Source organism: Pan paniscus, chromosome 11, assembly GCF_029289425.2.
Source record: "Pan paniscus chromosome 11, NHGRI_mPanPan1-v2.0_pri, whole genome shotgun sequence".
Classification (NCBI taxonomy): domain Eukaryota; kingdom Metazoa; phylum Chordata; class Mammalia; order Primates; family Hominidae; genus Pan; species Pan paniscus.
Genome location: NC_073260.2, coordinates 75,773,890 through 75,786,639, shown reverse-complemented (window position 1 = coordinate 75,786,639; position 12,750 = coordinate 75,773,890). Strand labels below are relative to the sequence as shown.

At 39.9% G+C, this 12,750-nt stretch overlaps 1 protein-coding gene across 8 annotated transcripts in view; it reads left to right on the top strand.

Moving 5' to 3' along the window:
• Positions 1-9,866, top strand: part of PRUNE2 (prune homolog 2 with BCH domain) — a 294,626-nt gene extending 284,760 nt beyond the window's left edge. For 6 of the 8 annotated variants that reach the window (XM_055091918.2, XM_003811462.6, XM_055091917.2 and 3 more), the window contains 2 exons: positions 1,881-1,928; positions 6,642-9,866. In XM_055091918.2, coding sequence (XP_054947893.1) covers positions 1,881-1,928; positions 6,642-6,672 — 79 coding nt within the window. In that variant the 3' untranslated portion in view covers positions 6,673-9,866. The remainder of the gene's footprint in view (positions 1-1,880; positions 1,929-6,641) is intronic. The other 2 variants (XM_055091920.2, XM_055091919.2) reach the window with 1 other exon arrangement.
• The last annotated feature ends 2,884 nt before the right edge of the window (positions 9,867-12,750 follow it).

Below are 12,750 nucleotides of genomic sequence, written 5' to 3'. Positions count from 1 at the left end.
CAGATCTATGGTTAGAAGCCAGATATGCCCAGGTTCTTCCTGTTGACAGATGTGCCTGACTTTCCACATGACTTGTTCAGAAAGCTTCAGGCTAGGTCTAACCAAAGGCAAACGTACACTTGGTCAGGGAACAAAACCTATCTGTCCACTGTTTTGCTTTATGCCCACTAGTTTCTCAACATTCTCCCTCTCCCCTCACACACACACATACCACCACTCAAACTGCACCCCAACTCTAATTGACTTCAGAAGGTGATTTCCTCAGCCTGCCTTATCTTTTCTTTAAAACCTTAGCTGTATACAGGAAAGAAAGTATTATACTTCTGAAGGATAAATAGTATACCTAGAACCATTCTTATTTTGCAAATTGGGAAGCATCCATGTGTTGCCTTTGGAGTGACAGTATTAAAGGGTTTGCAAATTGCTGTTTTCCTTGGGAGGATTACTCAAAATTAAAAAGCAGAAAAGCTGAGTTTGGAAGATTGCCCTTTCTTGATTCCATTCCAGCTTTGCTAGGTTTTTTTTAGCACTCTGTCAACACTTACTTGACTGTCCTTGCTCACTGGAATTGCCAAATATTCCCTATAAAAATATCAGACCACCAGCAAGAAGGGTGGGGAGTGAGAAAGGAAGGTTGCTATCTCACCTGGGGAGATAGCCGCCTGTCATCTTCAACAAAACACCTGACCTTCATCATGGATCCTCTTATGTGCAAACAGATAAATTAGCTTGTGAAATTATATTACTAAGAGGACAACTGCACTTAAAAAGGATCATAGAAGCTCTTTAAATAGAATAGTGTTTGTTTGTCAATAATAAAATATTTATGGGAGGCCGGGCACAGTGGCTCACGCCTGTAATCCCAGCACTTTGGGAGGCCGAGGCAGGAGGATCGCTTGAGTCCAGGAGTTTGAGACCAGCCTGGGGCAACATGGCAAAACCCTACCCCTACCAAAAATATGAAAATTAGCCGGGCATGGTGGCATGCAGCTGTAGTCCCAGCTACTTGGGTGGCTGAGGCAGGAGAATCGCTTGAACCTGAGAGGCAGAGGTTGCAGTGAGCCAAGATAGTGCCACTGCACTTCAGCCTGGGCGACAGAGCAAGACTCTGTCTCAAAAAAAAAAAATTATGGGAGGGGTATAAAAGTTGAGGTGTAATGAGTATTCATCAAGAATTAATAGGAAGCAAATTTGAAATTTGCTCACAGAGAAATCACACCAGTATATCAAAAACAGCTAATACTACACAAAAAACATAAATGCCATAAAAACACTTTTATTTATTATTTTATAAGGTTACATTTGTTTTCTGGGCATACTCAGTTGAGGTAAATGGTAGGATTCATTTGTATCACCTGGACACAGCTCAGCTGTATGGAGTGGTAAGTGTCCTGTTATTTCTGTAACAACAACAATGAGGAGAGCTGACGCTGACATTTTTTCTTTCAGTGTATTGGGAAATCCTCATTCTCGTGAAAACTGAAAATTAACTGTGTTCATGGGTGAATAAAATTAGGCTGCTTGAGAGGGATTTTCCTCTGTGTGTATTTTATTATTTGGGGTACCAAAACAATTTTGTAATATGTCCCCTGAATAAGACAAATTGAAAAGGCAGGGAAAAATGAGGACAGAAGAGACCACTGGAGGTGTTTGGAGTTTTTAATCTTTGCTTTGTGTTTTTATATCATGGGCAATCACTTGTATTTCAAAACCGATGGTAAGGGTTACAGCTTAATCTCATCATCTGTTCAGGTATGGATTTGTTCAGTATTAGCAATGGGACCACATTAAACAGTTTCAAATGCCTCAAATCTGTTGTGCTTTCACAGTGGTGACAGTGGGGAAATGTTGACTGCTTCCTATTTTTTCCTTGCACTCAGAACTAGCTGCCTTTACAATGATCCAGAAATGTCTTCTATGGAGAAGGAGTAAGAATTCACCATCAATAACAGCTATGTGGTTACTTGTAGTGTTGTATGGCTGGGCTCTGAAAGAAAACACACTGAGGACTGGGTAAACCCTGTTTAGATGTTCAGCTTTCCTGTGCTCCATTCCTGAAATTAGAAACCTGAAGCTATATTTGCCAGCTTCACACCATTTCATTCACGATCACCCCTTAAATTTCTAAAGGACAACCTATGGACATGGCATTCTATTTTTCCAATCCAAAAATGGGAAGAAAATGAATATTAGGACCAGATGTAAGAACATTTGGGCAAGAGGAATGCAATTCTGCTTTCTGAATGACATCATCTCTATTTTAATTAGTGGAAGTTGGAACTTCCATTTAATACTTTGGTGGATGGAGAGAAAATGTGCTTGTTTTGCAACATCCAGGAGGAATTCGAGCCTGTATGAGACTGTAGGAATGATCTATTTAGAGGATTGCCATCCTGTGAGAAATTGGACATGTAGTGAGTTCTTAACCACGTTCCAGACTGTAAAAAGCTTCACACGCAGTGTCTGATTTTAATCCTCAGAATAAGTTTATAAGGTACATTTCACAGATGAGGAAAGAGAGGCATGGAGAGACGATCTGACCAGTCCACTGTTTTACAGCTGTAAAAATGGCCCAGAGCTGGAATTTGGACCTTGGCAGTATAGCTCCAGGGCCAATGGTTTTTAAATCAGAAAGAGGTGGTCTTAATGCTAGATGGGCGTACCACTTCCAATTTAATGAAAGACAAAACTATTCACCTAAGAGAACAGAGCGAATTAGTGGCCAAGTCAGTTTCAGGGAATAAACTGTGGTCACCAGCAAGCTTTCAGAGAGAACTTGGTCATCCGACAAGGAGCTTCCAATTTGGTTTGAGTTGTGGAGAATTTAACATTGTCTTTGTTCCTAGCAATCAGAAAGCAGAGGGGAAAGATCAGTTTTAAGTGTGTCTCATCTCTATTGTCACCTTTTGCTGTCTTTGGACCTCCTTTCCGTTGAGGTCCAAAAGGAAGTTGGAAAATTATAGTGAAATATCTTCACATTTGCCATGTTGACCTTGCAACTTAAAGGAAGTTTAGGCACAAAAACTCCAGAGACAGTCCCAGCTGAAAAAGTTCACAAAGAGCAAAGACTGGGCCAATTCTGGATGCATGCCTATGAGTTAGCCCCGCTCTGCAAGGAAAATTTATTTTTTCTAAATAAAATTTTCAAAAAAGAACAAAGACTATAGAGAGACCTTTGAAATCACACAGCTATTTTTCCAAAGGTCACTGTTGTCCCACCTCTTTTAGATGAAGATACCAATTGCTTCAAGGAAATTGGCACATGAAATTCTGCAAAGCAATAATACCTCAATTCCCCAGTCCACGATAATTCTTTTTGCAACTATTTCTTCCCTCAGCAAAACAGCACCCCCCTTGAGCAGTTAACAGAGCCCACAGTTAACAAGCAGCAGAGAGGGCACATGTGGAAGCCCAGCCAATGGCTGGCCCATCGCTGCTACATCTTGGGGCTTACCCACTTCTTTGCTTGCCTTGTCTGTCTTGCTTCTTATTCCTATGTAGGGCTGTTTGGTTGGGAAGAGGGCAACCATTGCTTCCTGTCTGGGTTCATTTCAGGGCTGGGCATGGAGGAGGGAGGGATACTACAAATTGTTAGTGTTACTTCCCACTTTTTAGAAGAACATATTCTTCTCAAGTCTTCCCTTTCTTCAGCCCTCTCTTTCCTGAGCCCTTAAGAGGCACAAGATCACAGTGTGGATGATGAGATCAGGATAAGGGGCAAGAGTAGCCAAGAATTTTTTTTTTTTTCTGACTTCCAGTCCTGGATTTCTGGCTTTCTTTGGTATTAGAATAAGGGCTGCATTTACTTCTTCTGGCATCTTTACACTGTAGGCCATCAAGGACAGAGGAGCGTTCTGTGTGGAAGCATTTTACACCTTCCAGAGCTAGTGTTGAATGAATACACTGCAAAATGGGCAAGGGTTCTTCCAATGGGCTCGATCAGTCCAAGAATAAGATGGAGTGTGTGCTGTTACCGTAGTGGCCTCTCATTTTCCTCAGAGACAGAAGGGAAGGTTATGCCCATTTTCTTCTTTCCACATAAAATGCAAATGTTTTTATTCATCATTAAACAATATTGTCTGACAGTTTGTAAGGAACCTCATTTAATACGTGTTAGACACAAAAATGGCCTATTGTAAAATTATCAGAAGGTTGCTCTGTCTCAGGAAAAAGTTGCTTATAGAAAACTAAGCCCATTTGCCCGAGGATTAAGAATATTCAATTCTAATTAAAAGTATTCTTTTTTCCAAAAAGGATACATTTATTTATTTATTTATTTATTTTTAAATAGCCCTGGGTGCTTGTCTCCTTCCCTTTTAGGTTTGGATTTTATGAATTTCTTCATGTTCCAAAACTTGCAACATGCCTTTTTATATTTTTACATATTTATTTAAAGTACAGTGATCAAGAGTGGCTCTATTTGAAGAAGCTTAAATGAGCATCATTGTTAATAGCTTTGTTAACTCCACAACATTGCTGTTCTCTCAAATATTAACCTTCCAAGTGGTTTCCTGTATTTACTTACAAGAAAATTGTTCACTTTTGACTATCTCATTTATTTCATAAACTGGGTAAACAGGTTCTAGTCTTTTAGCTTTTGAGTTAACAAAAGCTGAAGGGATGAATTAAATCCTAGAAGATTTACAAAAAAGTCAGTACGAAAAATAATCGAGATGGGCATCCTGGTGTAAGTGTTAGCTCAGGGGCCCGATGGTGAAACAAGGTGACCATGTTCTTTTAAGCTTCCAAGACTATTTCACATATTCTGACCCACTCTCGTAGTTTTTAGACAATGTGCCTCAAATTTTGGTTTAGTAAATATTCTCTTCATCTATGGGAAAAAGTCAACCAACACCGTGAGAGAAAGAATCAAATTTCCAATCACCAAATCAAACTTACTACAGATTTCTAGGAACAGGAAGGACCTTTTAAAAGCAAAAACAATATATTTTTTAAATGACCTGTTTTGTAAAGGTATATGAAAAAGATCTCAGGGTCACAGTGGATAAAAAGAGGATACCTCTAAAGCAAACTCTGCAGGTAAGAAAACAAGTCAGAGGGCCTGAAAACTAGAAATATTCATGATGATTTTGGCTTTCCAAAGGAGACAAGATTGTTGCAAGTAGGGTAATAAAGCAAAGAGCTATTTTCTCATTTCAAAAAAACACTGAGGGCCGGGCATGTTGGCTCATGCCTGTAATCCCAGCACTTTGGGAGGCTGAGGTAGGCGGATCACGAGGTCAAGAGATCGAGATCATTCTGGCCAACATGGTGAGACCCCGTCTCACTAAAAACACAAAAAATTATCTGGGCATGGTGGCGTCTGCCTGTAATCCCAGCTACTCGGGAGGCTGAGGCAGGAGAGTCGCTTGAACCTAGGAGACGGCGGTTGCAGTAAGCCGAGATCGCACCACTGAGCTCCAGCCTGGCGACAGAGCAAGACTCCATCTCAAAAAAAAAAAACAAAAACACACAAAACAACCACCAAAAAAAACCACCGAGGTACTATTGCTGCTAATAATAACAGACATTATGATATGTTCATTATGTACAATTGAAAATGCTTTAGACTTATTCATTAGCAAGCTGTGAAAGCGGTATGACCGTTCCATTTTACAGATACAGAAATGGAAACTTAGAGAAGGTGGGTGACTTGGCCAAGTCCCCACTGCTAATAAGTGACGGAATTGCTGACTATATTTCAAAGGAAAGATACTTTACTACTGTAAACTGGATGGGCAGGCAGCGTGAGTTACCAGTGGCTTTATTTGCAAAGCTTCTAGAATGAACACTGCTCAGCTGCCGCAAATTCCACAAGTAAAGCACAGTAACCTTTGCAACATGCAAGCTTATGGCTCAGGGAGCAGAGATAAGCAAAATCCACAGATACGTGCCAAATCACCCTTTGCAAACTAATAGTTTCTCTTTTATCGCAACTGAAATTCTTCCTCTATTTACTGGCTTTTGGTTTTCTTCCTCTTGGGTGGATGCGGTAGGAAGTTGTGCTGTGTTCACTAAGAGGCAGAAGAGAGACATGTGATTCGAGTAAGTTTTAGGCTTACTCCTCAGATACTTGGGAACCCATTTGACCTTCTGAAAAACAAGCTTTTCTTTAGTTATAAACATCCATCTCAGTAAGGTAGGCTAACCCCTTTCAGTCAATTCCTTTGGCTCCTAGAAAATGTTTGGTGGTGTTTTATTGTTTACCATTTCTTACTATTTAATGCTTGTCAGACATTACTTACTTGAGGCAGAACATTTGTTTGCTTCACAAGGAAAGGTCACTTATTAAAAATAAATAAAATGGCATGATTTCTGGAATACACTAATGCTCCTTATCTTAATTGACTTTGGGAATGAGCCTTTACATGAGTTTTTTACCTCCCTGGATCATTTTGAAAAGGTGTAAAATGCTTCCAGAAACGATTTTGTAGAACTAAACAGATTTCATATGTTGGAGAAAAGCCTGACAAGAGGAGGACTGGGTTTTACCAGATTTTTCTATTATAAGAAACTTGCATGATTTAAATATTTTCAGTATGTCCTTTGAGGAAAAAAGCAAACACAGTGCTACCCAAATCATTACTAAATGTCTCTCATTTGGTTTCTCATGTTTCTCTCTCTTTTTCTTTTCTTTGCAGTATTGACTTGAAGCTGAAAGAAAAGCCTTAGTTGGCCACGCTGGAAGAAGAGGATGCTTTTCTGGTTCATGGTTCTGTTGAAAAATATCTACCTGAAAGAGACAGGGCTGATGTTACCTTTTTCCACTTTGCACTACCTGGTGCCATTCTAAATTTCTAAGGGGAAAAACAGAAAGAAAGTTTGTTTACTCTTAAGATATTTTATGAAATTGTGTGTACTTTCCTATTTTGCCAATTATGTGCCTCAAAGATTTTAGTTGAGCCTTAGCAAGAAAGTAGGACCTTCCATTTCAATACTTCATTAAAACAGTGCAGTGATACTTTGTCCCTTAGACTGGTGTTTACCAGTAAAATACCTTTAATCCACTGTTAAGTATGAGTGGATTTGTTTCCATAGATTAGCTGGATTTCCTTTTGGTGATTGCATTAGGTTTAAAGTACACAGGGCTCAACTCTCCCCAGGAAAGTTTCCCCTGTTTGACTCCACCTTTAAAATCCTAAGCCTGACTAGGACAGCCACAAACCACACAAGGTGTAAAACCATCGTCAGCTAAGTGCCCGTTTTGTTCTTGTTTACGAGAATCTCCTTTAACTTCTCAAAGGGAAGCCGGGCTTTCTAATCCACGTCAACTTTATTTTAGTTGTCAAATTGGGTGTTATATTTTATGTAAATTGGTCTTTTAACAGATCATTTTCCTGATGAATGTTGGTGACCACCACATTGTGAAATTTAAGAATCCGTGTTGCATGTTTGGTAGCTCTCTGAGCTTCAGGCCATAAACTTAGCTCCAGAGGTTACCTTGTAAGTGCCAAGAACTCAAGTGCAAGGTGGCCTACTCAAAAATCATTTGGTAGCATTCAGTTATTCATGAATTCCTCTCTCGCATGCATTGTGATCTGCTTTAAAACACTGTAATCTGATCATAGGCTTAAAATTAAATATGAGTATGTACTTTCATGTACAAAATATTTCCTTTATAGTCTTCATATGCCCTTTAAAATGCCAACAAGATTTCAAGTCTGTAGGCCTCTAGTGAGGTGGGGTGGCAAACCACAGCTAAGTCTCGCTCACCACTGCAAGCTAAGAATGGTTTTTACATTTTGGGTTGGAAAAATTTTTTTTGAATATTTCATGACACATGAAAATTATTCAAATGTTAGTACTGATAAATAAAGTGTTACTGAAACACAGCCACACAAACTTGTTTTTGTACTGTCTACAGCTACTTTCACACTACAGCCGCAGAGCTGAGCAGTTCAGCAGACCGTATGTCCCACAATGCCTAAAACATTGACTATGTTTACAGAAAAAGTTTGCTGACCCCTGCTCTAGCAAACGCATCCTTTCCTACTCCACCCCAATTTGTATTTAGATAGTTTCTCTAACAGAACGGACAAATGAGGCTGCATACTAATTTATTTTTGTCAAAAATCAATGTTTTGACATCCACAGACAGTGAAATAAAAGAAATGGCTTGCTGAAAAACATAAGGAGTCCTAGCCACAAAATCACTGCTTAGGTTGCAATTGCCAAAATGAAGCCTTCTTAGAAGCACTTCTTTAGTATATACAGGTGTTGGCTGAAGTCTGTGCCTCACTCTGGGAACCATTCTTAGTCTCCAGTGTCTCCTATTACAAAGAAGCTGGCAGAAATAAAAATGAAGGGGTGAGAGCGGTTCCACCCTAGTCTCATGGTGGAAAATTCACTGGGGAGAGCTGTCCAGGATACTTGGAGTCCTGGGTAGAAGGAGCTTGTAACTACTTTAAAGTAGACGTCTTTGCACAGGTGATTGAGTTTCTCTGACCTCATTGCTTCACCTCTGTCTCCTCCTGTCCTTCCGCACTTGCTCACACACACGCAGTTCAGCCCTCTTTCCTCCATAAGCCTCCATCGTTTTCTCTTTTCTCCTCTTGATCCTTTCAAGCGAGTATCTTGTTGAATTGTATGTTCTGTTGGATCTCCTCCTTCATAACATCTGGCTTGTTGGACAGAAAAACCCTACAGCCCAACCCCTCCCACAGCCCACCTCCACTTTTGAAAGCCCAAATTACGCCTCTCCCAGAACACAGTGTTGACGTAAATACGGTTACCCAATATTCCTGTTTGTTCACCTATTTGCTACTTTCACTCAGTAGCATCCCATTTTGTAAAATGAATTCCATGGTCACCCTGTCACAGGAAGTAATGAAAAATCCAGTGTTCAGTGTAGTTGTGCAAACCTGAGGGCATAGAGCTGTTCATAGAGGGCTCTTGTTATAGCCAAACAGACACAGCAACAATCTCACCATTTATATATATATTTTTAACTTGTCCAGCTCATCTATGGAAAACTACTCAGGTGGTATGCTGTTTGAAGCCTCATCTTCCTACATGAAAATTATGGGCATTTGTCCCAATGATTTTGTTTCAGCTGTTCTGTAGGCTGCATAACCACTCTGATATTTAGGTATCTGCTATTTTATTATCTTAAAAGACAAATTAATTTAATTGCATGTGCTAGGGAAAAGCTACCATGTAAATTCACCCCAAGTAAATAGAATCCTAGATGAATCCTAGAAAAATAATCCCTAAGCAGATAGGTAGACAGAGGTAAACATTCACATGATTTAGCTCTCTAGCTCTTGCACTCTGAACATTCTTGCTTTGGTTCTGACTTCTGGGAACTGCTTTGCATTTCTCCTATAGATCTGTAGTTAAGGGAACCAAGGGGTCATTGGGGCACAAGCATTGTTTCTCAAAGCTCCTTGATTAAGAGAAAGAACAGAAATTTGCACAGAAGATACTGTCAAGGAGTGAGAAAGTTTGTTTGAGGGCAGTAGCTCAGTGTGGAAGAAAATCCTGAAGTTTCTGTTGAAGCCATACAATGTTCTATGGGGTTACTCTCTAAGACATTCTCTGAGGTGTGTGAGGAAGTCACTACTCCTAGCCTTTGTTAAGATGTAATTTTAAATATTCAGTTATGGTACTATGTTTGCAACTCTCGTCTTATCACAATGCCTCAGTAGTTTGTTCCCTTAGAAACATTTAGATGTGCACAAATTAATCTTTTATATATCTAAAGGTTTTTCTATCATGTATTGGATTGCTCAGAATAAAGTGTCTGTTAGACTTCGTTTTGGTAAATAAATTCTCCATAATGTAGATTAATAATATAAAAGTCTTTAATGACACAATATATCTATATAGCCTCACTGTATAATTCAGAAATAAAAATTGATTCTGCATGTGATGGTTTTCTTTCTTTGAGTCAGCAAGAATTTTTCTCTGGCTTCACTTTGCAGCAGTTTTATCTCAACATCAATCTAGCTTGGCACTTGGTACTGGAGGACTGTATACATTTTGGTTTTTCTCTACACCCAAACTTTATTCTCTCTTCATTTTTGCCTTTCCTATCTCAGAGTTCAATACACCAAGGTTTCAAACTGTTGTTTACTCTCTGGATAAGCAATTTCTTACTTTGGAAACATCTCCATGTTTCATGGTTACTTGATTTTTGTCTTTTCCTCTCTCTTCCCCTTGCCTTTTTATGGCATATATTTATTTTTAAATTAAAATGTATTAAATATCATTTTATTTTTAATTGGGGTTTTTTCCCCATTTTCACAACCTTCAGGCAAAACCAGAGTTGAGAATTACCACTGTGCTATTTTTTTTAACTTAATAAACACATGTGTACCTCTGAGAAAGTTGTTGGACTAGCCAAAGGAGAAATTGCTCTACAGGAAGTGAGACGTTGCATGTTCTCATGATCTAAAAATGAGTTCTGGTAGATATTGTCCTCTACCCAAGAAAGGGAAGAAACAGAAGAAAAGGCTGACAAGTAATTGTAGGCAAAGGAAGGACACTCAACTACAAGACGTACTGCTACATTTATTCTGCTCTCGTACCTAACTATGGTGGTGGAAACTGGAGGTGGGCTAGGTGTCCAGCACTAGGGAAAGGGCTGGGTAAATCGTGCTGAATACACCTTTTAGTATACCACAGCTGTGAGAAGCAACATACTATATGTTCATAAAGCAACACTTAAATCATAGGGTAGAGCGGAAAAAGAACAAACTCGATGTTTATAGCACAGTGCCACTTACATAACTGTTAAACATACACACACAAAACTACGTATTATCCAAAATCCATGTGTATTTAAGGACTTAACACACTCATTTGGGTAAGGGTAGGGCATGGAGATCAGGGATAAAGTTGGGAGCCTAATTAAAAATCAAAATCATAAGGGGCCTTTTATAAGCTGAAGTTAAAAATAAATAAAATGAAGACAACTTCAGTCGTGGAAGCCAAGACTTTCAGTCATAGATTACAGAAAAGCTGTGTTGGGGCACTGTGGGTCCCTGAGGAGCCATTCCCTTCTACAGCTTCTCTTGTGTGTGCAGTGTCCCTGTGCTGGCTGTGTCCATGTGCTGCAGCGTGCCAGAAGCCCGCCCTGGGTTGCATCATCCTGTGCAGTCATGGAACTTTTAATTCAGAGCTGGTGCCTTTTGACACATCAATCCTCACACAGCTGTGGGCTTTACAGAGCAAGCAGATTGCCTCACGAGCCTGATTTTCCTAGATAGTTTCATTCACCTCCATTCAAAATAACTCTCTTTAACTAGACAAAATTATTTCTTCTCAATATATAACCATTCCAATGATACTTAGACATTAGACACCAATAACTGCTACCCATGATCTCTCTAGCCTTACCTCTAGTGAGAGACCTATAGCCCTTAACACTGGATCATGCTTTCCTTGTGAAACTTCCTCCTTAGACCAGTGAGCTGAATTACCCTGCTTTCCCACAGTATTCAATATCTATTGCTGTATTAACAAATTACAGTTGACTCTCATTTTCCACAGTAGTTATGTCCTATAAAGTCACCAAGAACACTGAGTTAGTGAATACTGATCCATTGCTCCTCGGGCAACCGGTCAATACATAAGTTTGTTCTATGTGTTTTTCAGTTTAAAGATATTGTATTTAATGTATATTGTTCACTTGATAACACTGAATTCACAGCCAACAGCCTGAACGTAACTCACGCCTGAATGAAGCTTCTGCAACAGGTATTTTCTCCATAAGGCCCATCACAGCCTCCTTGCATTTAGGAATACCAAATAGCCCCCACTAGCTTGGGGGCCATTTTAAACAGTAAAATCAACAAAAAGCGCAACAATGCAAAAAACAAAAACACAAATACAGGAAACTACATGGACTGTGAAAAGGATACTTGTTGCTGAGAGCTGAAACAAGAAGACAGAGCCTTACCTTGTGCGACTTCAGCAGGGAGCATGTATCTCAGGCAACTCAAATTTTTCACTGCTCTGCAGATGCCGTAAATGACTGTGAAAGTGCTGGAGTACTGATTTTAGGGATACAAATAAATTTTAGCGAGTAAGCAAATTTGCAAGTGCAAAATCTGTGAATAATGAAGATCGACTGTATTCCAAAACTTAGGGGCTTAAAACCACACATTTATGATCTCAGTTTCTGTGGGTCAGAAATCCAGACACACCTTAGCTGGGTCCTCCGCTTCAGGGCGTCTCACAGGTGCAATCAAGGAGTTGGTCCAGGGTTTCTAACAAGACACAATCAAAGTTCATCTGGGACAGAATCTGCTTCCAAGCTCACCCTCATGATCATCAGCGGGATTCAGTTTCTCTGTGATTGCTGGACCAAGCGCCTCATTCCTTGCCAGCTGTTAGCTAAAGGCTGCTCTCAGTTCTTTGCCTCATGGGTCCCTCCAGCACAGCAGCTTTTTTTTATTGAAACCAATGAGAAAGACTGCTAGGAACTTACAATATTTTGCAATCTATCACAGAATTGACATCCTCTCACTGTTGCTCTATTCTGTGGGTTAGAAGTAAGTCACAGGCACAGTGGCTCATTCTTGTAATCTCAGCAATTTGGGAGGCTGAGGCAAGTGGATAGCTTGAGCTCAGGAGCTTGAAACCAGCCTGGGCAACATGGCAAGACCCTGTCTCCACAAAAAATATAAAAATTAGCCAGGCGAGATGGCACTTGCCTGTGGTCCCAGCTACTCAGGAGGCTGAGGTAGGAGAATCTCTTGAGCCTGGGAGGTCAAGCCTTCAGTGAGCCATGATTGCCCCACTGCA